Source organism: Nicotiana attenuata, chromosome 8 (assembly GCF_001879085.1).
Source record: "Nicotiana attenuata strain UT chromosome 8, NIATTr2, whole genome shotgun sequence".
In the NCBI taxonomy this organism is placed as follows: domain Eukaryota; kingdom Viridiplantae; phylum Streptophyta; class Magnoliopsida; order Solanales; family Solanaceae; genus Nicotiana; species Nicotiana attenuata.
The window spans coordinates 2,669,323-2,693,984 of record NC_031996.1 but is presented as its reverse complement, the minus strand read 5'-3'; the positions used below and the strand labels follow the sequence as shown (position 1 = coordinate 2,693,984).

At 36.4% G+C, this 24,662-nt stretch overlaps 3 protein-coding genes across 5 annotated transcripts in view; 2 read left to right on the top strand and 1 right to left on the bottom strand.

Annotated features, from left to right (window-relative positions):
• On the top strand, positions 313-3,173 carry LOC109230740. Of its 3 annotated transcripts, none has more exons than XM_019396150.1 (2): positions 313-525; positions 1,342-3,173. In XM_019396150.1, exon 2 carries the CDS (start codon positions 1,906-1,908, stop codon positions 2,341-2,343), a length of 438 nt encoding a protein of 145 aa, XP_019251695.1. In that variant the 5' UTR covers positions 313-525; positions 1,342-1,905; the 3' UTR covers positions 2,344-3,173. The 3 variants fall into 3 exon arrangements, with proteins under 3 accessions (XP_019251695.1, XP_019251696.1, XP_019251694.1); XM_019396151.1 differs by having other exon boundaries at positions 313-541; positions 1,390-3,173; XM_019396149.1 differs by having other exon boundaries at positions 313-541.
• Positions 8,875-11,932, top strand: LOC109230738 (cytochrome c oxidase copper chaperone 1-like). The gene is made up of 2 exons (XM_019396148.1): positions 8,875-8,981; positions 11,418-11,932. The coding sequence occupies exon 2, from the start codon at positions 11,430-11,432 to the stop codon at positions 11,667-11,669; it is 240 nt and encodes a 79-aa protein (XP_019251693.1). The 5' UTR covers positions 8,875-8,981; positions 11,418-11,429; the 3' UTR covers positions 11,670-11,932.
• LOC109230737 (vesicle-fusing ATPase) overlaps positions 14,958-24,662 on the bottom strand; it is a 12,487-nt gene continuing 2,782 nt past the window's right edge. The window contains exons 5-21 of the mRNA XM_019396147.1: positions 21,258-21,425; positions 20,981-21,135; positions 20,741-20,849; positions 20,508-20,607; positions 20,376-20,431; positions 19,784-19,849; positions 19,587-19,669; positions 19,327-19,460; positions 18,858-19,068; positions 18,249-18,380; positions 18,120-18,180; positions 17,957-18,016; positions 17,774-17,832; positions 17,613-17,700; positions 16,588-16,710; positions 15,757-15,822; positions 14,958-15,574 (exon numbers count right to left, since the gene is read on the bottom strand). Of these exons, the coding sequence (XP_019251692.1) occupies positions 15,431-15,574; positions 15,757-15,822; positions 16,588-16,710; positions 17,613-17,700; positions 17,774-17,832; positions 17,957-18,016; positions 18,120-18,180; positions 18,249-18,380; positions 18,858-19,068; positions 19,327-19,460; positions 19,587-19,669; positions 19,784-19,849; positions 20,376-20,431; positions 20,508-20,607; positions 20,741-20,849; positions 20,981-21,135; positions 21,258-21,425 (1,815 nt within the window). The 3' untranslated portion in view covers positions 14,958-15,430. The remainder of the gene's footprint in view (positions 15,575-15,756; positions 15,823-16,587; positions 16,711-17,612; positions 17,701-17,773; positions 17,833-17,956; positions 18,017-18,119; positions 18,181-18,248; positions 18,381-18,857; positions 19,069-19,326; positions 19,461-19,586; positions 19,670-19,783; positions 19,850-20,375; positions 20,432-20,507; positions 20,608-20,740; positions 20,850-20,980; positions 21,136-21,257; positions 21,426-24,662) is intronic.

The window sequence follows — 24,662 nt, the reverse complement described above, 5'->3', positions numbered from 1 at the left end:
CCAAATGAAAGACTAGAAAACAGCAAAAATCTTAAGTAATTTCTTCTGATCTATTTAAATTTTGGTATGTGAAGTAAGTTATTCCATACTTGTTTTACTTGGAATAACAAATATCTAATGAAATAATTAAGATATGTGTAAATTGACTATGCACCATCATGAAAAATAAAAAAGTAAAAACGTCTAATTTAGATCAAAGATTTTAACTTTATTGTTTTTTTCTTAAATAGAAAATTGGGCCCCTACACTTCTGAGATATTTTCCATATATCTCTTTATCAAAAAGCCAAAAGAAAATCTCTTCTCATATTCTTTCCATCACTTTCCAGCTGGTTGAGGATTTTGGTTTTTGGATCCACAAACCTTCTCTCTCTCTCTCTCTCTCTCTCTCTCTCTCTCTCTCTCTCTAATTCTTGAAATAGTCCATGCCATCAACCAGATCAGTCACAGAAATTATCTTTAAAATCCTAAAGCTGACATCTGTGAAGCTGTAAATGGACCAAACTCTTATTGTCCATATCCCAGGGTAAACCTCTATTCAGGTAAAATACTATATACGTTAATTATTTGAAGGCAGAGTTTTTGGACCAATTTTTTCTTAGATTTCTTGTTTTTTTGAGGAAATTCTTTTTCTTTGAACATTTGGTCATGTTTTTTACTCTATTTTGTTATATGGGGTTCTTGATAATAGGTGACTTGTTCATGTCTTTTAGTGAATCTTGAAGTTTTTGCCCTAAAAATTGAATCTTTGATAAGCTGAAAAAAAGATATTTTTGGGTGTTTTACAGAATCAATAGGTTCATCTGTATTTTTTTGGAAATATGTATTCTCCAGGCATAAATATTAAAGGAGATAATTTTTAGTGTTTCAAGTGTGTTTGGTGATGTTTTATGCTTAAAAATTGAATCTTTATGAGCTAAAAAAAAAAATAGAAATGTTGGTTTTTTCAAATGATCAATAGGGTCATCTGTATTTTTTCCTCTTATGTATTTTCCAGGCATAAATATTGAAGCTTTGTTGAGCTAAAAAAGGAGATAATTTTTTAGTGTTTAAGTCAATCTTGAATATGTTTACAAGGGTTTGGTGATGTTTTTATGCTTAAAAATTGAAGCTTTGTGACCTAAAAAAAGATAAATCAATAGGGTCATTTGTTTGTATTTTTTTTTCTCTTATGTATTCTTAACACATAAAAATTGAAGCTTTGAGCAGCTGAATAAAGATAGAAATTTGGGTGTTTCATGTGATTCTTGAAGTTTTTTAGAGGTTTGGTGATGTTTTTTTGCCTAAAGATTGAAGCTTTGTAGGTTCATTTGTAATTTTTTTTCCTCTTTGTATTCTCCAGGAAAAAAAATTGAAGCTTTGTTGAGCTAAATAAGGAGATAATTTTCAGGTTCGAGCTCTGCGCTATGCAAACTAAGTCTGGTATTTAAGTGAAGAAGAGTAGAGAAACGGGCTCATTATCCCCAAGTTTTGAAGGTTACAATTGTTCCTAAGGGTTGGCTCTAGACGGATTTCTCGGTCATTAAAAATAAGGAGATAATTTTCAGGTTCGAGCCTGCACTATGCAATCTAAGTCTGGTATTTAAGTGAAGAAGGGTAGAGAAACGGCCCCATTATCCCGGAGTTTCGACGGTTACAATTGTTTCTAAGGGTTAGTTCCAGACGGATTTCTCGGTCTCCAAAAAATAAGTGATTTCTGGGTCACCAAAAAATAAGGAGATAATTTTTCAGGTTCGAGCTCGGCACCATGCAGACTAAGTTTGATATTTAAGTGAAGAAGGATAAAAAGGCAGACTCATTATCCGCGAGTTTCTAAGGTTACAATTGTTCCTAAGGGTTGGCTCCAGACGAATTTCTTGGTCATAAAAAAAATAAGGAGATAATTTTGGGTGTTTCAAGTTTATAAATGGGGTCATCTGGATTTTTCCTCTTATGTATTCTTCATTCTATGGTGGCATTAACTTCTGGAGGTTTAATGATGTTTTATAGCAATGAGGTATTTATATTTAGCCATGGCAGAGAACGTGCTAGTAAACTTCTGGGGTCAACACCACATGATCAATTAATAATCCAAATATCAGATTCATTTTCTGGACTACTTTTATTTGCAATTGGATTTTTCTTGTTCATGGTTGCATTTATAAAGGATAGAGAATTCCATGGATTCTTTGCTAAAGGATGTGTTCTTCTTCATATTGCTATGGCTGTTTGGAGAATTTACTTTGAGAGAAAACTTGAAGAGGATCTTGGTCGTGATTGGTTGAGACTTGTTGTTGCTGACATTGCTTTAGGACTTTCTTGGGTTTTCTTTCTTGTTTACTCTTGGAGAGAGAAGTATGATTAGTCTTGGTTGAGGGGCGTGCCCATTATCTACCGAGTTTCGAACAGTGTGTAACTATGTTCATTATTCCTCGAGTTTCGAACGGTGCACTACTGTGATCATTATCCACCGTGTTTTGGACGATGCGCTGCTGACCTTCAGGGATTTCTTGTTATTGAAAATAGTTTGATTAGTCAATGTAGAGGGCGTGCCCGTTATGCACCGCGTTTTGAGCGATGCACTACTTGTCCATTATCCACCGAGTTTTGGACGGTGTGTTGCTGACCTCCTGGGATTTCTCGGTTATTAGAAAAAGTTTGGTTAGTGATAGAGGGCATGCCCGTTATCCTCCGAGTTTCAAATGGTGTGCCACTGTGTCCATTACTCATCGAGTTTCGAACGGTGCACTACTGTGTGCATTATACGAAACTCGGTGCACTACTATGTCCATTATCCATCGAATTTTTGACGGTACGCTGCCGATCTTCAGGAATTTCTCGGTTATTAAAAAAAGTTTGATTAGTCTTTGTTTGCGTATTTACATTTTTATTCACAAGACGACAAAATCCGTTCTTGTTCAAGTATCAGTCAACTGCGTCTCAATTCCGAACTAGTTGAATTGCTTGGGGTATATATGGATATGATTGTGTGATAAGAAGCTACTTTGCAAGTTAAAATTTTGAAACACAAAAAAGATTGTGTTTCTCTGCTTCAATCTTGTACAATACTTTCTTCTTTCTTTTTTTTTTTTTTTTTTGTGTGGATAAGTTTGTATATTACTTCCTTTTTCTCCCTTAATTATCTTTGATGTAAGTTTTCTTGATAGTAATGAGAATTTTTTGTGATCTCCTGAAGTTGGGTTCTGTAAAAAATTTATCTTATTATTTTCCAAGACTCTTCGGCACAAGTTGGAGCAACGGTAAAGTTGTCTCCGTGTCTTCTATAGGTCACAGGTTCGAGTCGTGGAAGCAGCCACTTTGCATTAGTGTAGGTTGTCTATATTATATCCTTTGGGGTGTCACCGTCTCTCGAATACTGCATAAATGCGAGATGTTTTGTGCATCGGGCTGTCCTGACTCTTCAGCAAAGACATAAACTTGAAATGTAGAACAATTTTCTGAATTTTTCTATAGAATTATATTATTTATCTAGTAAATGATTTTATTCTTGTCAGCATTGAATGAAATTAGCCTGCTTTATGAATATTCAATTCAATGAAAGTGTCTTTGATTAATACAAGAGCCTATGACTCATTCCTTAGGAATCTTTAGTTGGGTCCCTTTTTAGATCAACTCAGTCGGTCAATTGATTTACTTAATAGATGATCAAATTCTGGATCAAATGGATAGAATTTCGATGTGTCTTTTTCACTATTCAAACTTTGGTGACACCCGTCACAATCCAAGCCCGTGACCCGTATTGTCTATTTTGGGGTTAGGCCCGTATGGATTCGTCTTTTTGTGCTACGTTATCTCGAGATCCAATAGCGCGCATACCATGTTAACTTGTGTCATATCTTATAATACTTCTCATTTTTCTCTCCGCTTCCAATCTGGGATTCATCTAAAGTGACATTTGTACCCCTTCTTCAAAAACTTGTCAGCCTAGAATCTTGCCAGTCTTATTTGTCCCGCCCTCATCAGTCCCACCCGCCGTCGTGGGCATCATACTTACCCCCTGTGGACTCAGTGTTCTCGTTGAGGTTTATCCCACCATCGTACTGAGGGAGATTCGACTTCGATACTATATTTGTCACGATTAGACATCAAACGGACAATACGTGCTATGGACTTGGATCGTGACAATACCCTTCCATCAACCTCATCCATAATATTTTCTATATTAGATCCTCCAAAACTTAGTGCTATGGATGTCATGTTTTAGCACGTTAATTGCAAATAGTGGAGTAACTGTTGATATGCAGAGAGTTTCTCGAAAAGAACAAATGAAGTTAAAGGATAGGGTCAGTGGCGGATCCAGAATTTTCAAATCGTGGGTGCTCAACTATTTTTAATCTGAAAATTGCTACTGAGACTGGGTGCTCGGTTAATATATTTATATAAATTTGGCAGAATAGCCTAATTGGCACTTGTACTTATGTCACTTTGTCATCCCGGTCCCTCTATTCAATGAAGTTTCATCCAGACACTTGAACTCAGTCTAAACATGTATTTTAAACCCCTCTGACCGTTGACTGAGCTTATGTGTCATTCATTTTGCTGAGTCAGAAAAATAAGTGGTTACACGCTCTAAAAAGGAGAGTGGATATATTTATTTTGATTTAAAAATAATAAAGAACAACCATAAAAAAGAAAAAGAGTAAATTAATTTCCCAACCCAAGTATCTCTACCCGTTTCCCAACCCTTCCGCCTTATTTCACCCCGTTTCTCCCCGTCTTCTTCTCCCCCCTCTTTCCTATCGTAACTCTATTTCTCCCCGACCTTATGAAAAGAAGAACCACCAACTAGAAAACGTTTTGTGTAACTAAAGTCCAGTAATTAGCAGGTCTAAGCAATAGGTATATAATTGAAAACAAAGCAAGAAAACAGGACGCAAATAATCAATTGATGAAGAAGAAGAAGAGTCCAATTATTACCTGCAAAATCATATGTCTAAGGATAGAGGCGCTAGATTGAACAAATTGTCAAATCGCAATTGGAAATTGCTAAGGCGTTCTGAGATACTACATTCATAGATACACGACGTTAATTCTTAGGGCTTAGTAACGCTCGATTATATCCATATAACACCTCTCCCAGCTTCTTGCTGCAAGGAAATTATTCCGGAAAGGTTCTGCAGTATCTGAATTTTCATCTTCGTTCTAAGGAGAAGAGGTTAAATAAGGAGTGAAAAAGGGAAGTTGAAGGGTGGTGTTAAACTGTTAATGGCGCTAGGCCGAAATGGGAATGGAGAAAACGATGATTGGCCAGCAATTGATTTTGGGGCTGCTTGGTTTATTGAGATCCCCAAAATGCGACTTACTTACCTTCAATCTCTTCAACGTTTTAGCCAATACAGCAACAATGAACCTAGCTTTTCGTCTTAAGGATTTCTTCAAGCTCTGAACTTTTATCTTCAATCGCTTCTTCAGATGCACTTTTCTTAACTTTATATTCCAGAAAGAAGATGGTTTTTTCTTGCTTTTCCCAATTACTTTTTCCCTTAGGTATATTAAGTCGATGATGTGGCATTGATTTATCTGATGTGGACATGATATTTTCTCCACGTCAGGCGAGTGACCAACAGGTAATGGCGAAGGGGTTTAAAATACATGTTTTGACTAAGTTCAGGTGTCTGGATGAAACTTAATTAAATAGAGGGACCGGGATGACAAAGTGGCACAAGTATAAGTGCCATTTAGGCTATTCTACTAGCTTTTTATACAAGTAATAGTACTTGTCTCTAAAAGTAATGGGTGCTCAAGCACCCATAACTTATAAGTAGATCCGCCACTGGATAGGGTTGGGAAGGAAAGTGAAAGGATGGGATACAATAATGAAAAAACAAGTGAATAGACAAGATTTAATTATCTTTTATTGTTTTAATATTGGCGTACTTAAACTTGTATCGATTTGTAAAGCCGATACATGAACTTATATTTTTCCCATTTGAACACTTCAACTTGACGGAATGAATACTAATAAACACATTTGACCATTGACCAAGCCTATGTGGAAGTGGCACAGCTGACATGACTAAATTGTGTGCAAATCACGCGTGAATAGTTTTATTTTTATTATAAAAAATATTAGAAATAGAAGAAAATATAAATAAGAAGAAAAAAGAAAAAGAAAAAAAGATCTTTCTCTCTCCCCTTCTCTTTTCCCCTCCCCTCCTACCTCTCCCATCTTCCCAAGCGAACTCCCCCGTCCTATAATTTTTTTTCATTTTCTACCCTACTTTCCCTCCCCTTTCCCGTTCTTTTTCCCTTTCTCTTCCCCATTCACTAAATTGCTCCTGCACAAGGATGGCAAGCACAAATCTAAAAGTAGTCCAAATTGTTATGCGTTGATTTACTGGAAAAAGAAATGGAAATTGAAATTTCTAGATACTCTTATGTCGTTTTCGTGAATTTCGGAAGCATTAGCTTGTCTCAAACTTGCAACAACTGCCTAGGTCAATACGAAATAAAACAAGGAAGCTACCAACATATCACAACAAATGAACAAAGCAAAAGAGAGCAGTAGAGCTCGAAAAGAGCAGATTGCTTAACACAGACTATATACACAGGCCACAGTTCAGTGCAAATACACTTTTTGAGCATGTCCCCACACACAAAACGCCAGACAAAATAGTCAAACTCACATGAATTCTTGCAAATTTGTCCAACTTATCTGAATTGAACAGAAAAAAGACGTAAAGCATCTCAGAGAAAAAATTAGGTCACTTTGATACCGGTGGCATTTAGTGAAATACTTTGAAATAAATATTTGTTGGCTTTTTGGATGATTTAGGTTGGTGGAACAATAATTGATTTTACTGGAAAAATGTGGGTGAAGGGGGGAGTGTGTGATTCGGTGGTAGGTAATTATGATTTGAATATGAAGCTTTCATATAAGAGGAAGAAGATGATGGTGAAAATGGCTGAGGTTTGGAGTTGTTGGTGGACTATTGGGTGTGTATGGCGGAGAAAAAAGAGAAAGAAAAAAAAATTAAAAATTTTAAAGATTAATTTTTTAAATAATATAGGACCCACAAATCCACATGTCATATAATAAAGACCAACACATACGACATGTCATTCATGTCAGAACGATTGGCGAACACGTTCAACAGAAAGTGTTTATTAGTATTCATTCCGTCAAATTAAAGTGTTTAAATAGAAAAATATAAATTCATGTATCGACTTTATAAACTAGTACAAGTTTAAATGGCGAGGAAGTCATTACGCCTTTAATATTCTACTTTGACCTTTAAACCACAATATGGATAATTTCCTTTTTATACGGATGTAATCTTCCTTAGTTTCTTCTTGAAATTAAGGAACCTGAATTTCGTTGTAACTTTTAAAATAGTAAGTCTAATACGTACCCAAACATAGAACTTTATCTCTTGCCTATCTGGCTTTGGTCGTATGGTAAGTGCATGACAAGTATGAGGCGTTTGGACATAAGAATTGTAAAATTTGAAAAAATTATGAAAAAAAATTTCAGATGAAAATGGTATTTGAAATTTAGAGTTATGTTTGGACATAAAATTTAGTTTGGGTTGTTTTGAAGTTTTGTGAGTGAAAATTTTGAAAAACAGCTTTTTGCAGTGTTTCAAATTTTCGAAAATTTCCAAAATGCATCTTCAAGTGAAAATTTGAAATTTTATGAACAAACGCTAATTTCGAAAAAAAGTGAATTTTTTTTTGGAAAAATCTTCCATCAAATTTTATGTCCAAACGGGCACAATGTGCGAGTTAGATACATATCACAAGTCGAACTCTATTGCAGATAAAAACTTATTATTTCCTCCGTTTTAATTTATGTAATATCCTTTGGGATGCAAACTGGGCTGCCTTTTTAATTTGTGTGACACATGTTTTTTATTAGTTTGTTCCAGAAAAATTGATGTATTTATATATTTGGAATTAGCTTTAACTTTAAACTTTTTATTTTACCCTTAATAAGAATCCATTATAGACACAAAAATATTATGGCTCCACAAAGCTTTTACCCCTTAATTTTTTAAGACCACATAAATTGACACAGAAACATTATGAGAATCAAAAATCTTTTTTCTTAAACTTCATACCGAGTCAAACTACATCTCATAAATGAAATATAGGGTTATTGAAAATCGAATCGTAACATGTTAATCGAATCGCAAAAACGGCTTATTAGCTTATTATATCGGGTTATCGGAGTAATGGGTGGTGAAAGGATTGACATTTTATAATTAACGGCTTAACGGTTTAGGGGCGGATCACTCAATTTTCTTATCGCATAAACCATTACCCCGTTAAAAATTTTTATATTTATACTTTTACCCATATATATTTAATGTATGATTGGATTTGATGGTAAGTAACAGATGTAGACCTTGATGTATGATTGGATTTGTTTGATTTTCCTATGAAAATGGTATTTAAAATCATGTTGGAGAGTGAACCTCACATACGCAGATGATTATTCTTCTTAATCAGGCTACCAATATCATCAATCCGTCTGATCTCTTATTGAATGGCTAAAAGATTGCTACATTTATAAATCGATAATCGATAGCCGGTAAGCCAAACCATTAACGTAAATATTCGTCTGCCGACCAATAAGCGCCCCTATTGAAACAGATGGAGTAGTGTTTAGTGGAGAAGAATAGAGAAATGGACCCACCATCGAGTTTTTAATCATGTGCCATGTCAAAAATTTCTCAATTATCAAAAAGAAAAGAATAAAGAAGATAAAAGTTACTCCAATATATTCTTCTAGAGAGTATGTGAGCACATTGTCAAGAAAAAGTGAACAAAAAAAAGTTATGTGGGGGAAAGCATCAAATTTTGTAACTTTAGGGGGACTTTGTCTTTTCATAGAAAAAGGGAAGGAATATGTCTAAAAAAGAAAGATTCGGACGCGTTTGGCACATTCCTAATAAACGTAGCAAGTTATTTGTCCACAAGAGACATCCCAAAAACGCCGTCCTGCATTCAAAACGCCGGCGAAGAACAACGGAGAAAAAGGTAAGGCAAAATTAAGCCCTTGAATTTAAATTAATCTGATTTTCTTGTTATATTATACAAATTAATCCTTGAATTTTTGTGTCTATGTGATTCACCACTTTGATATTAGAACTCAAGCCTTGTTGATTACTCTGTTATTTTTCGATAAATCAAACTGAATTAAACAGATTAAGCAATCTATTTGCTGAATTAGAGAACGAACACATGCTATTCTTCATTTTTTGCATTTTTGAATTCGAATTATTTTCTTTGAGTGAGGATGCGTTTAACGTCTAAATTGTAGTGTCTGGGTTGAAAGAGGCAGATGCAAGATTTAAACTCTATGGGTTCGACTTTTAAGGTTTTTAACTTTTAACTCACACAACAACAACAATAACCCAGTAATAGCCCACAAGTGGGATCTAGGGAGGGTAGTGTGTACGAGAGACCTTACCCCTACTCCAGAGGAGCAGAAAGGTTATTTCTGATAGACCCTCTGCTCAAGAAGACGAAAAGAGATAGTAGATCAGTAACAACAACAGAAGCCAGAAAATAAAGACAAGCAATAATGATAAACAATAAGAATGGTACGGTACTACGAACACGAGGAAGAGCAGTCTAAGTCAAAACACTATCAGGCTAGCCCCACACCCAGTACGAAGTAGAAAAACGCTTAACTACCTCCTAACATTCAACCCTAATGCTTGACCTCCGCACCTTCCTATCAAGGGTCATGTCCTCGGAAATTTGAAACCGCGTCATATCTTGCCTGAACTCATTATATTTTTAAATTTATGGGTTCATATCTACTCTATGTTACAATACTAGTTAATTTGTATGCAAATTTATGCTCCGCATGAAAAGTACTGGGTTCAGATGTGAATTGTTTGTTATCCAAATGGCTTCTTCATATTGCCTTTCCCCACAAAAGTTATTGATTGAAGACGACTCTAATTTTTAACGAACCTCTAGCTTTAGTGAACTCATAATTTGTGTTAGGATACTTAATATTACAAAATGTTGGAATGATATATTAGGCCCAAATAGAGATATTAATTATTCCCCGGGAGAAAACTATTTCTACTAGTATAATCTATTTATCATATGGTATAAATTTATATGTAAAAGGTTTCAAAAATACTTATACACACACTCAGATGTGAGACTATTTTGTAATGATATCAACTCGGAAAGGATAACTAATAAGGAGAGTGTGTGATTTTTTTTTTTGGGGGTAAGGGGGGGGGGGGGGGGGGGGGGTTCTTAGGGAAAAAAGTTAGGAAGTNTAGGCCACTATCCTACCATCGAAAGTTGATAGGGCAGAATTTGAATGATGCGTCGCCGGCACGATGGCCGTGCGATCCGTCGAGTTATCATGAATCATCGCAGCAACGGGCAGAGCCCGCGTCGACCGTTTTATCTAATAAATGCATCCCTTCCAGAAGTCGGGGTTTGTTGCACGTATTAGCTCTAGAATTACTACGGTTATCCGAGTAGTAGATACCATCAAACAAACTATAACTGATTTTTATGTTCTGAAATTGTTTGCTACTGTTGAACCTGCTTTGATACTGTGTTTTGAAATTGTTTGCTACTGTTAAACCCGGTTTGATGCCGAGTAATTTGCTCTTGTAATGTTATCTGGGGTGGGGGGAGGAGGAGGACGGGAGGGGAGGAAAAAGTTGATTCTGCTCATGGAATCCTTTATGTTCTGAAATTGTTTGCTGCTGTTGAACATGCTTTGATACTGAGTTTTGAAATTGTTTGCCACTGTTAAACCCGGTTTGATGCGAAGTAATTTGCTCTTGTAATGTTATCTGGGATAGGTTTCCAAATGTAAAGGGAAAAGAGAAAAATTTGCAGGTTTTAGAATGCAAAAGAAAATACTCGTAATTTCGGTCACATCTTCTATGTTTAGGTAACATAGATAATCCTGATAGCTACTACTGATGGCATCCAAATTATATATACCTTTGAATTTTTTATTTGATTAGTTTCTCAACTAATGATAATTGAGGAGACGAATCGAGAGCATGTTGTTTAACATTGAATTACAACAAAGAAGCTAGAGCTTTGCCTTTCATAGAGTAGGAGAGGGGGAAAAAACTGAAGGTGGCAGAATCCTAATAACTGTAATCTTCTTCTCAACTTATTTATTAAGGATTGTTGTTACGCATTTGAAAATGTAGTTTCTGTCAGCACCTTTTTCTTTATTATTATATTTTTTAATCCCCTCCCAAATTAGGAGGATCTATAGTGTTTCCACACTTCCCCAGCGTGACTCGAACCCAGGACCTAATGGTCGTGGCTGGAGGTGCTTTTACCAACTGAGCAAGCCTCACTTGTCATTTTTCGTCAGCACTTGTTATGCATCTTCTTCTGGTCTTTTTGTTGTTTTACTTCTGTTAGTCTCTATTTCAATGCTAAAGCATAATCTTTCATTTCTAACTCCTCCAGTATCCTTCAAAAATGGGTGGACTGCCAATAGAGAATACATCTACAGCCATATCTTTGTCGCAAGTACCAAAAGATCGAAAATCAGCTGCCCCTGCTGTGCCTGATTCAAAGCCAAAGAAGAAGATTTGTTGCGCTTGCCCTGATACTAAGAAGCTGAGAGATGAATGCATTGTGGAGCATGGTGAATCTGCTTGTGAGAAATGGATTGAAGCTCATCGTAAATGCCTTCGAGCTGAAGGCTTCAATGTCTGAAGCGTAGCAGACGGCCTCTGAATAGACAAGCGGAGATACAAAATTTTACGTAATGCTTAGTTTTGTTTTGGCACCATACAAGCTCAATTAGCTAAATATTTGCAGGTCAAATTTGTTTACCCCAAATACAGGAATAAAGCAAGGAAGTTCTGCAAATTGATTTGTTGGACCAGGAAATGCGAGATAATTCGTCTTGATTATTTGAATTGTGAAGTACATTTTAAGAATGGAAATTAGTTCTTTGCATCATTGCTTTCATCTAACTATGAATAAATAATAACAAATGTTTGGTACGAAAACGGTATTAGTGGTTTGTTATATATATTACTGTGGAAGGAAAGTTAAGTGATGAAACTACAATGCTTTCTGTCGGTTTGATTTATTCGACTTTTTGAGTTTGAGTTGGACTAAACAGGTAAGATCCACCATTGATAACTAACGATATATTTGACTGAATGTGGGTATAGTTGATGATTAAGAGCCCGTTTGGATTAGCTGATTTGAAGTAGCCGATAAACATTAGGTGCTGAAAAGCACTTTTAAGTGTTGAAACTAATTTATGTGTTTAGATACAAGTGCTGAAATTGATAATAAGTTGTTGCAGTATTTGATAAAAAAGTGCCTATAAGCTATTTTTCTGTTAAAATGACTTGAATAACCTTAGAATTGTTTACACTTATAAGGGCGTAATTTTTTCAAAATTTTAGATTCCAGATCGATTCAAATTACAAAATATTCTATTTGTCATTTTATTTTAAATACAATTGTGATTAGATAATTATGATAAATACAATTTATTTTATGATAAGCATATAGTCATAAGTTATTTATAATTAATTAAATTGACAAAAGTTTCTCAGTAAAAAATAAATCTAAATAGAATAAAATATTTGAAGAGAAACACCGTCTTCATCACCACAACACTAGAAAGCAATACACCAAAAATTTGATATGTCCTCAAATATTACATACAGTTCAAAGATTAATACACAATCACATAGATACAAATATGCAAAGGAATAGAGAATTTGCTTACCTCAAATAGTCAATGACAATTGCAGACATGAAGAGGCAGGGGTCTAGGTTGAAAAAATACGTGAGGCAGTGAGTATCGGTTAGGAGTTTTCTTTTGAAGGGAATATTTTAGGGATAAAGTAGTAAAAATCTTGGTCAAACTTAAAGTGCTTATAAGCTAAAAATTCATAAGTTAGGGGTGACCAGCTTATGGCTTTTGGCTTATTTTTTGCTTATAAGCACTTGGCTTATAAGCACTTTTAACTTTACCAAACACGTAGATAAGTCGAAAAGTGCTTATAAGTTAGTTTGACCAGCTTATAAGCTTAGCCAAACACCCTCTAAGTTCTTTTTTATATTCCATTAGGTATCCGTCCATTAACTTTAGAATATGTCACATAACCACTAAGGTCGTTTGGTACGAGGGATTAGGGATTAAGACGAATTTATCCAACATTAGGTTGGGAAAAAATCGCGCTATAACTAATCTCGGCATTGTAGTATTATTTTAAGGGAAATTACCAGCTATGTCCATTTATAAGTAGCTCATTACAAAAATTGGCCAATTGATAAAATATTACTAATATTAGCCAAATTAGCCAATTAGCTATTTGTAGCAAAAAAAATATCAAATTTTTGCTTTGTTTTGAGTGGGTGTTATTAGAATAGATTAGGCACAACTTAAGGAGCTTGAATCTCAATTTTGGGATGACTTGGTGAAGTTTTGAGATTGTTTGAATTGAAAATTCGAAGTAAAAGCTGAAGATGAAAAAAAATGATGTGTATCACACCGTGTATCATTTGTGTATCACATATGTATCATATTTGTATCAATTGTGTATCACATGTATATCCATGTATACCTGTGTGTGTGATACATGCGTGATACATGTTTGATACATGTGTCGCAGAAGACTTTTTTGAACTCGATTTAAGTACGAATTTTGATACAAAACCAGTCCAAATCACCTCCAATCTTCCTCAAATTTTGTATATTGACTTATCTACATATTTTCAATGAATTTCAACTATACCCATTGAAAAAATTTCTTTTTTGTTTAAATTTTTGGAATATTATAGATTTTTGCATTTCATCACCTTATTTGCTACCCCGTCCATGAAATTTCCTTTCCGTCTTGTATCTAATGTTGCTAATCATGCTTAAAAATATGGAAGGTGATTTATGTGATTCTTTGAGAGAAAGAACCCTATTATTTGGTTTTTCAATTTTTGATGGCTAGTTTTGGTAAGTCTATGACTAATGGCTAGAGGTTGGTAAGTTGAGATTTATTTGGGACATTTGTGTAAGTTCCCTTATTTTAATTCCTATGGGAGGGTGACATAACTAATTTCGAGATAATTAATCCTAAGATAGCTTATTTCCCAACCAAACGACACGACTGCAGTGAGGTGGATAGAATCCTTTCACCAATGAACAAAATCGGGGATGCTTTCCCTTTAAATGAGTCTTACGTAGCGCGAATCCAAATTAATTAGGCCACAATGTGAGTGCCGGATGGGAATCCAAAAATTAGAGAATGTGTGTTGCATAAATTAACATATAATACGAGACGAAGCAGGAGAAACGAGAGTCATTTGTGATACTCCCAATTTATTATTCACCTTAGCTCGTTCAGCTAAAAGAGAGACCTTACCGTTAAAAACTTTTACCAAAGTAAGGTTTGAGACAGCAATTTCTATATTGACCCTGTATGGATATAGTAGAACCAAGAGGTGGCAAAATGGTTAAAAAGAAAACAGTTATCCACCCATACTATCCATTAAAAATGAGTTGGATATAATGAACTATTTAAAACAGATCGAATATGGATAAGAACCATATTATCCACTTAGAAAATAGTTAACCAAAAGGATAAATAATGTGTTCAAAATAAAGCCTTAAATTGGAATTCCTCAAATTTGGAAGACTAGGCCACAAGTGATCACATTCGAGAAATCATGAATAACATGGATATCCATATTATCCGCCGGATAAACCGTCTTTTATCCGTCTCAAATACAGATTGGGTCGGATAATTTATTCGTTTTCGACCCGCTCATATCCGACCCGACCTAACCCGCCCGTTTGCCACACCTAGTTGAACCCAACTATTAACGGAGGGTAAAACTGGAGGGTGAAACTAGACATTTTTACAAAGTCAGACAAATCTGGACCTTTTCCCATTATCATACTATACTCGAAAAGAGTTAGAAAAGCAAACAATCACGTCACAAGAGCTAATGTCTTTAGCTGGAAATATAACCAAGCACATCTGCTTAAACAATTCATTGCGTATAAATTTCATTACAAACAGATGAAATGAAAATGGATAAAGGAGAACAAACACACATTTGCTACAAATAAAAGAAATAATGTAAGCTTTCAACTTTCAAGCATACTAGAAAGTCCTCTCAAGCTATTATAGTCGTATTAGGTGGAAAGTTCAACTCAATAGAGATTACAATACTTACTGCAACAACAAAGAAAAAAGAAAAAGAGAGTACCAATAAACAAGGGATAAGAAAGCAAACGAAGTTTCTGAATGAGATCTAACAAAGACTAACTACATTGCCAATTACAGAACTGAGCTTCCAAAGGCCCAATAAACACCTCAAAGTAATTCATGAATAGAAGAACCCCATCAATGGGTGTATAATAAAAAGCGGCCCACGATAAAATATGAAGGACTCAGAGGAAAACCATGGTTCCTACCTAAGTTACTCCAGGAAAAAAATGTACTGAGCACTCAATATCGAGCAATGTCCTGAAGGCAATCATAGAAATGTGAGATTTGGATCTTTTCTTTGCCAGAATAGATGGCTTCTGCTGTCCCACCATGTTCACCTTGAGCAGCCATTTCGACAACCATGTATAGTTTCTTGATGGGCATCTGTCAGAAGACAACACAAACAAGAGTTATTGACCAATCCCTATCATGCGCCAGAAATTTCAATTTCTCAAGCAGCGCCAATATCAGGAGGCGATGAGACAAATATGAACTACTCGTATAGGGAAGAGACATGTATGGAAAGCGTGCTTGTCTAATAGACGGAGCAGAGCTTGGAAACTTACGTCATTTAATGCCTCAGCAGCAGAATCAACATCATCGTTTGAGAAGACATTAAGTTGTTGTAACACCTGCAAATAACATCAAAACATCAATACTTGGGCGATATAGAATGGCGATGCCATTAGGTCGAACATCTCAGTAACTGCACCAATGAACTAGAGTTCAAGAGTTCTAACTCATCACCAAGGAATTTGGTAGGACATCTCCAATAATTGAACCAATGAACTAGAATTCAAGAGTCAATACATATACTAAGGAAAAACAAAGTATACAGCCTACTGATGATGAGAAATCTTCTCAAATCACCAACTCATTTGCTCCACAGTTTGTTTCAGACAAAAAGTAAAATGGATCCTGAGAGTCAATAGATAAAGATATATTGAGAAATTTAGTGGCATCAATGACAAAAGCCACTGTTTTGTTACACCGTCAGAATTCACAAGCTATTATTCAGTAATCTTCTTGCCACGGCGATTCTGGTTCAGTGGGAGGTGAAGTATTCTTTTGTAAGGAGTTTATTGGCTACTAGCACTCTGGCAATACCTAATTGTGATGTCCTAGTTAAGCTTTTCTGCACCTACCTGCTCTACAAAAAAAATAGGATTTCCTTTTTCCTTTGAACATATGGCATCCAATATAAGAATTTATTTGGAGTTTCATTGCTCTTCAGTCTTCACAGTCCAACTAATATGGTTTGACGTAAGAGATGACTATCTACCGTTTTCTTTCATATAAAAGTTCCATTCTTCATGTTAGAACTATGGGCAATTCAACTGGAAAATGAATTTTCATTATGAAACATCAACATCTTGGCAGTTTGGATGCCCTCTTACCTTCTTGGCATCTTCTGTCTTTAGTGTTGGAACATGGTATGTGACTGAGAAAGCATCACAAAGGCCAACCGAGTCCAAGAAACCGGCCTCACTAGTAGTTCCAATCACGAGAATTTTTTTACCCTGTAACATGAAACCCGCCGCAAGAATCATCAGCAAAAAGCAGTTGCATATGTAGCCACAACGTAATTAAAATCCAGCTCATAAAAAAGCAGTAGGTCATCATCAGTATGTGTCTTGGGCGTTCTAGAACCTCGGTGTCTAAGTTTATCTGTACTTTTCTTCCAATGGAGGCAAAAATCAAAACAACTAGAGGACTTGATGGGTTCAAGATAGAAATGGGAGAAATTCTTTCACACACACACACCACCCCAAGAAAAACTTTACAAGGCATGTAGGTTCGGCACAAGACTCTTTAACATTGATTTGGTTTTCAGCTTCCGCGCAACTATTATGTAGGAATTAGTCAAGTATCAAGAGCGAGAGGTCATCGCTTCATGGGTGAAGCCACACGTTTCAGATATGTTTGTGCTTCAGACAATGACATGCAAAGTGTTCTGAATGAGAAAAGGTTGATTCTTTGAATCTCAACTTTGAAGAGTTGGATTATATTGGCATTATTGTATATTGTATATTGAATTTAGTTATTTAACTGAAATGTGATAATTATAGTACTAAGTTCGTATATGTATTGAATTTTTTATTTCCTGTAAATTGAGCACTTCACTTTAAAGAAGCGTGTCATTTTTCGCTTCAAGCCCCGTGGACTTCATTGCTTTTGCGCTTCTCTTGTAAAAATACTTGGGTGGGGGGGGNNGGCATTATTTTGAAGTCACCACATAAGCATTTCCAGAAAACCTCTTAAGCATTCCTTTCTTTCCTTTGCTTTGATACCCTTAAGTTATCTGATGCATGTCCATGAGCCTTTCCAACCCCCACACGGGAGTGGGAAAAGAAGCAAACAGGCAATTATAGTACCAAATGAGCATCTTGAAATACAATACTGAATAATTATGAAGAAATACCTTAGGTGGAAGCCGTTTAAGGAGCACCAACAGTGTTTGAGAAATCAAATTTGAAAATCGAGGGCCAATTGCAACATATTCCAGAAGCCTGCACAGGTACATGCATGATAAACACATCATAACGCATTCGAAGGCTATTTATCTAGTATCAGAAAATTTACCTTTCAATGCCATCAAGGACGACTATGCTAAGTGGTGACTTGTACGCATCCTCAAATACCTACCACATATTAGCACAAGACATAGTTAATAACTAAAATGCAAGTAATATGCACGGGTATTTACAAAGTCATCTATCTTTTAGCTGATCATACTAAAGTGATGTACAAGGTTAACGTGTGTACCTTTACTATCTGAGCACATTTGCTGCTTTCACTGAGCCCAATCATAGTTTCAGCAGAAATCTAACAATCACAGGGAAAAGAAGCGATAAGAGATGGGTTTAAGAGTGAGAATTTGTAATTAATCTCCAGAAAATGTACAAGTTCCCAATATTTAGTAACTTACTATCTTGACATAGGGAAAATCACTTTCAATTCCAACTGTTGCTGCCATTGCAGTTTTGCCACTGTCCAAGGAACAGAAAGACTCAAGATAAATGACCACATAAAAAACAAGAATAACACAAGCTTCTACCTTCCACTTGGGCCTTCCAGAAGACAAGTAATGAGGGGGCTCCCCCTGCTGACTTTAACTTGTTCTGCCAATAGCATAGTTCTTCTGTAGATGTGTTGATGTCGTTCGCCACAGTCCACAATGCCATTAAGTCTGAAAAATGTTAAGAGTCGTTAAGCCACCTTCATGCAGCAAGTTAAGCAAAGTTATACAAACCTTAAACTAGACTCCAGTGGTGACAATTTTATTCAACATCAGTTATCATTTCCTTACATATATCCAAGATCCGACAGACTAGTTTCTTCACTTAAGCCACCAAGAACACATATACTTCTCCCAACTATTGAACTTTATGTCTCTCCCACCGTAAGCCCTTCATACTGACCCCCCGTCAATACATAGGAGACAAGTACATTTAGCATCAACAGACTACATCCCTTTCTCAGGAAAATTTTGTACTAAACGTTTTTCTTCTTTTTGTACTGTCAAGCCCAATAATCCTACAAGCATTGCATGAGAGCTAACCTTGGAGAAAGAAAAAAGGACTGTACAATTTAGGAAATAGATTTTATTTAACTTGGATCACGAAATACTACCAATTGGCTGCACACTAGGAACAGGAAAACTAACCTGCAACGTTCAAGGTCATCAGTGGAAGCACCAAATGCAGGTCTTACTTCACCAAGGGCATGCAAAAAGTCATCCATAGTGACTTTTATACTCTCCTCATCCACTGGTTTAGTAAGATCATCCATGCTTAGCTGCCTGTTCAATGCAAAGGATACAGCACTTTTGACTACACCTTCAAGCTCAGCACCACTATAATTTTTTGTCCTTGCGGCTGCATGCAAAGGAAAATGAGGGAAAACTCTAAGAATTCCATATAACCACTCTAGGTTAGTAGACTAAACAAAGTAACAGAAGTAACTCACAGAAATAACACAGAAACACCTTCAATTCAACATTATATCTTTGAAAGAAAAGTCAAGTTGAATCAGGGATAGAAGTATATAACAGGATTTTAGTACTATCATCATCTATTTTAAAAGAACCATATATCAAAAGCCATCATAACATGCTTGCTGTGGTGACCACATACCAAGTTCTAACAAGTTCACATCTGGGGAAAGAAAGGAATTCTCTTTCATCTGGTTTGTATGAATCTGGAGAATTTGCAGTCGACCATTTTCATCAGGAAGGCTTATCTCCACTTGGACTTCTAGTCGTCCTGGCCTATATCAATACAGAACTTAATAATGCACCATAAAACATTACTTAATCTCAAAGAAATAGACACCAAAAACATTTGTATAATTCAGCAACAAAGAAGACAAACATGACACAAGAGACCATGGTTACCTCATAAGTGCTTCATCAAGTAGATCTTTCCTATTTGTCATTCCAATGAGCAAAACATTATTCAGAGATTCCACCCCATCTATCTAAAGTGCAAGAAACAATCAACCAGATTGAATCAATAACAGCTAACAGCATTCTACTGTTGTCATATAGCCACTCTAATCTCTGCAAACACAACTAGAAAGTATTGTGCATACCTTTGTAAGAAGCTGGTTAACAATGCTGTCATGTACACCAGTTCCATCTCTAGTTGATCCTCTAGACTGCATAACAACAAAAGCTTCATATTAAGAAACTAAATAATACAGAATCAACTGCAGATGAATATCGTGATAAGGTAGTGAATGGATCCGCAAGCTTGGTGAACATTTGCTCACGTACAGAGTGCATTAACACAAAATGACTTGTAACAATGCCGAGTATCAATCAAACAAGTAGACTGCAGACAACTTAAGAGTATACCAATCAACTAAAGCAACAAGCTAAGGATAACTTATTTAGATTCAGTAGTCAAAATGCTGATATTTACATCTATGCAACAAAATTAACATCTGGAACTTATTGCCCATGGCAATATCCCATGGGTGAAACGTGTATTGGTACACGACCCACTCCTACAAACTTCTAATTTTACAACCAGCAGCTCGTATAAAAGCCTCTGAAGCACTTTCTCAGAAAGAAAGAAAAAAAAAGAGAAGCCTCTGAACCAATATCAGAAAATCAAACGGGATATGATCAATGCACGGGTAATAATCTCAAAAAATCAAAAAGAATTCAAGAGGCTCCCACCTTACAGATTGCATCAATCTCGTCAAAAATGATAACATGCAGTTCACTTTGGTCACCTGGAAATACAAAAACGACAGATTACAATAACAAGTTTAAACCCCAACATCTTCACTTCCATGATAGCTCCCTTACCTTTGGTTCTTTGGTCCTGCTCAGCATCAGCAAACAAATCCCTCACATTTTTTTCTGTTTCACCGACGAACTTGCTTAATACTTCTGGTCCATTGACAATCTACAACAAAGAAAAACAAGAAGCAGATAGACAATCAAGATAGCCAAACAAGTAAAACATTGAATATTGCTTACTTCCAGAGCAACAACGATAACAGGGAGAAAATAAATGATTAGAGCTTGCATGAACCTACCTTTGGTTCCTTGCCATTTAGCATTTTTCCAATCTGGCGAGCCATTAGAGTCTTCCCTGTACCAGGAGGTCCATAGAGCAGCATTCCCTTGACATGCTTGATACCAAGCCTGAAAATCAATTTCATCGCAAAGCCAAGGACAAGTGAGGAATTAATCGTACTACATCTTGTCTTCAGGAAACAAACAAAACTCCATGAAAAGAAAAGGAATTTTAGTTATCTAGCAAGAATTTTCCATACTTGCTGGTCACATGTGGAGGGAAAACCCTGGAAGCAAAAGCTCTTCGAAATATATCAGCAAACTCTGCACTCAGACCACCTATACCCAATGATTGAAGATTGAATTCTTTCTGTCTAAAGATGCTGCTGCTAGCAGCTTCACGCTGGTTGACAATCTGCATTGAAGTCAGTTGCAGCAAGAAACAAATGAAAAGGACTCCAATAAACATGAAGGAAGCCATTATCTATTGGCAACTTTTTGCCTCCAGTATATTACTTAAAGACAGAAAAAAGTAACCTTTATTCCACTAGAGTTTGCAGCTTCAAATATAATGTATGTGTCAGCTGAAATCATCCCTCTTTCTATATTAGATTTTTCTTGCCCCTCCACAGTAGCTTGATTCACAGTGAATATATAACCATTGCCATGATACTCAAATGTCACCTTTTGCCCAGTTGACATAATCTGCATAATGAAGTTAACAATTCATAAATAAGTTACTTTCACCAGAACTATAGACTTGGAACATCTGCTGCAGCTTAATTGGTAAGCCTAGGAGCTAGAGGTCCACTTTACATCATTCTCTAATAGTATTTTAAAGGCAACACCATACTGGAGCACCAACACTCAAACAGCCTAGTGATTCCCAGCTATTTACGTAGACACCTCTAGATCCTCTGAACCGTGCCCTAGTCCACTAGAAAAGACAAAGTATCCTAGAATTTAGCAAGATTATTTCGAGACCACCACTAGACCACCCTAAGACTCCATTTGTTTTTATTAAGATTAAGATGTCTCAATCAGCATGCACATCTGATTATTAAGATATTGTACATGGATCAGAACACTGGATAATTAAAATTGCTTATTTTCTCACATCTGAATGTAGATAATATATATTTAATTAAAAATTAATGTATATGGAATTCAAATAAATTAATAATAAATACTTATCCACTAAATACTAGATAAATATTAATTTACATGGTGTTGTACAAATTGTTTAGAGACAAACACTGGAGTTTAAATGTTTGGAGACAGACTCTGGAGTCTAAAGGTTTCAAGTTGAGCAGGACCAAGACATAATACTTGGAGTGCAAGTTCAATGACGTGACGGGGGAAATGGACTGTGACGTGAGGCTTGATTCACAAGTCATCCCCAAGAAAGGGAGTTTTAAATATCTTGGTCAATTATCCAAGGAAACAGGGGGATCGACGAGGATATCACATACCGTATAAGGGCGGGATGGATGAAATGGAAGTTAGCATCTGGCGTCTTGTGTGACAAAAAGGTGCCACCGGAACTTAAAGGCAAGTTTTATAGAGCGGTGGTTAGACCAATGTTGTATGGGGCAGAGTGTTGGCCAATCGAGAATTCTCATATCCAGAAGATGAAAGTAGCAGAAATGAGGATGTTGAGGTGCATGTGCAGGCATACTATGTTGGATAAGATTAGAAATGAAGATATTTGGGCAAATGTGGGGGTGGCGCTCATGGATGATAAAATGCGGGAAGTGAGGCTTAGTTGGTTCGGGCACGTGCGGAGGAGAAGCCTTGACGCTCCGGTTAGGAGGTGCGAGGTCTGAGAAGAGCTAGAGGGCGGCATAAGAAATATTGGGAAAGGTTATCAAGCAGGACATGGCGCGACTCCAGCTCACCGAGGACATGACCTTAGATAGGAAGGTTTGGAGGGCGAGTATTAAAGTCGTAGGTTAGTAGGTAGTTGAGCGTTTTTTCTCAGAGGCGGGTCCAGGATTTGGATATTACGGTGCCAAGCTAATCGATTTGATCAACTTGAGCTTTGATTCGAGTTGTTCATCTTTTTATTTATATGGACATATTGATCAAACGAAAAAAATATGATAACTATAACTAATTGACGCAAAGCATAAAACTTCCAATAATATTACTAATATAAAAAATATACATCATCCATTTAAAATTGTCCTCGACGAGTTTTCTTATTCTGAAAATGGTCAATAATCGCATCATTACTTATGTTTGGAAATACATCACGTACTATGTAACAAACTAAACAATCATTTACATTTTGATCACCCATGCTATTCCACTTTTCATTCTTTATCTGCTTCATGGGTGAGAATGCTCTCTCCACCGTTACAAGAATACAAGTTACAATTGGTTGTTGGAGGACGATAGAGATGCCGAGATGGACGGACGAAGCAGCGACGCTGGCAGCAGGGAAGTGAAGATTAGCAGTGGCGCTAGCGAAGGGATGGGAGTTGGACAATGGTCAAGGGTTTTTGACTTTTAGTTTGGACTCTGATGGGAATTGGGAGTGAGAATTTTGAGAGGAAAGGAAATATCTTTTGAAGTTTGAGTGGAAAAAAAACAAATATAAGTAAGAGACAAAAAAAAGGTCAAAATTTACTACTCTAATAAAGAAAGATATAGTCAACAATAATTAAAGAAAAACATTAAGGAGAACAGAATATATAATATACTAGTATAATATTTGATGATCCAAAACGTAAAGTGATGCAGCAAGCTAAAAAGGTTAAAAGTGCGTTGTCTCGGCAGTTCGATCCCTCGCCTCCAAGGAGGATTTGTCAGATGTTTGCCACTAGCACCTTTTCATCTTTTGGTACCCCGGGTGGCACCCAATATATTTATATTATTTTGCAGATATGCATACATATATAGTTAAGGTTTCGACCAAAGCTTGCGGGTGGTGTACCACCCCCACGGTGATCTGCCCCTAGTTTTTCTTCCCCGTTGGGGGTGTTAGGCTAGTTGTTAGTGTCTTGCTTTAGTTTGATAGTGGTACTTATTGTGTACGTATTGTTTTTCTGCTCCGGTTGCCTAGTACCTTTCCATTGCTCAGATTGACAATACTGCCTTTTCCATTTTTTTTTATTTTTTTTATTTCTTAGGTTGCTGGCACTGTCTTCCTGACATATTGTTGTTGTTACTGTTCCATTGCCTCTTTTTCATCTCCTTGTACCGAGGGTCTTTCGGAAACAGCCTCTACTCCCGGGGTAGGGGTAAGATCTGCGTACACACTACCCTCCTCAGACCCCACAAGTGAGATTATACGGGGTTGTTGTTGTTGTTGTATAAATTGTTTCTTTGATGAACCGCACTCTAAAAGCTAACGGCAAACTGGTGGTGGTGGTGGTCGGCCATGATGGTTGTAAGGTGGAAGCTAGTGGTCGTGGTTGGTCGAGGAGACCGGAGACGGTGGTTCTGCAGCGGTAGACGGCAGTGGTGGAGTTGTGGTAACCGAAGGTGATAGATGTATGATGGTAGTTGATGGTGACCGGCAGTGGAGGTGGTTGGTAGTAGTGGTTTTGCAATGGAGGGTAGTGGAGAGGTTGTTGGTCATTTGGTCTTCATTTTGTTGATTCCACCCGACATCCTCAAGGCAATTCCATATTTATCTTTTGATTAATAAAAGCAGACAACAGACATGAAAATTGTAAGATGCATAAGTCCAGCCAATATAGTCATATATATGTCAGTCATTTTCTCTCAAGCGTTCATTAATGTGAAGTGGACACTAAAACATGGATATGATTCAAAGAAAAAAGTATTTAGTATAAAGTGGAGCATATTTGTAATAAATTAAATTGATTAGCAGAAAAAGAAAACAAATACACTACGTTTTGGTTGAAGTTTCATTATATAAGGACGCCGTTCAGCCTTACTTATCTTTTTTTATCTTTGGTTCTTTTTTTTTTT

Coding starts and splice junctions, on each gene's coding strand:
- LOC109230740 (XM_019396150.1), top strand. CDS start 1,906: ATGGGGTCATCTGGATTTTTCCTCTTATGTATTCTTCATTCTATGGTG.
- LOC109230738 (XM_019396148.1), top strand. CDS start 11,430: ATGGGTGGACTGCCAATAGAGAATACATCTACAGCCATATCTTTGTCG.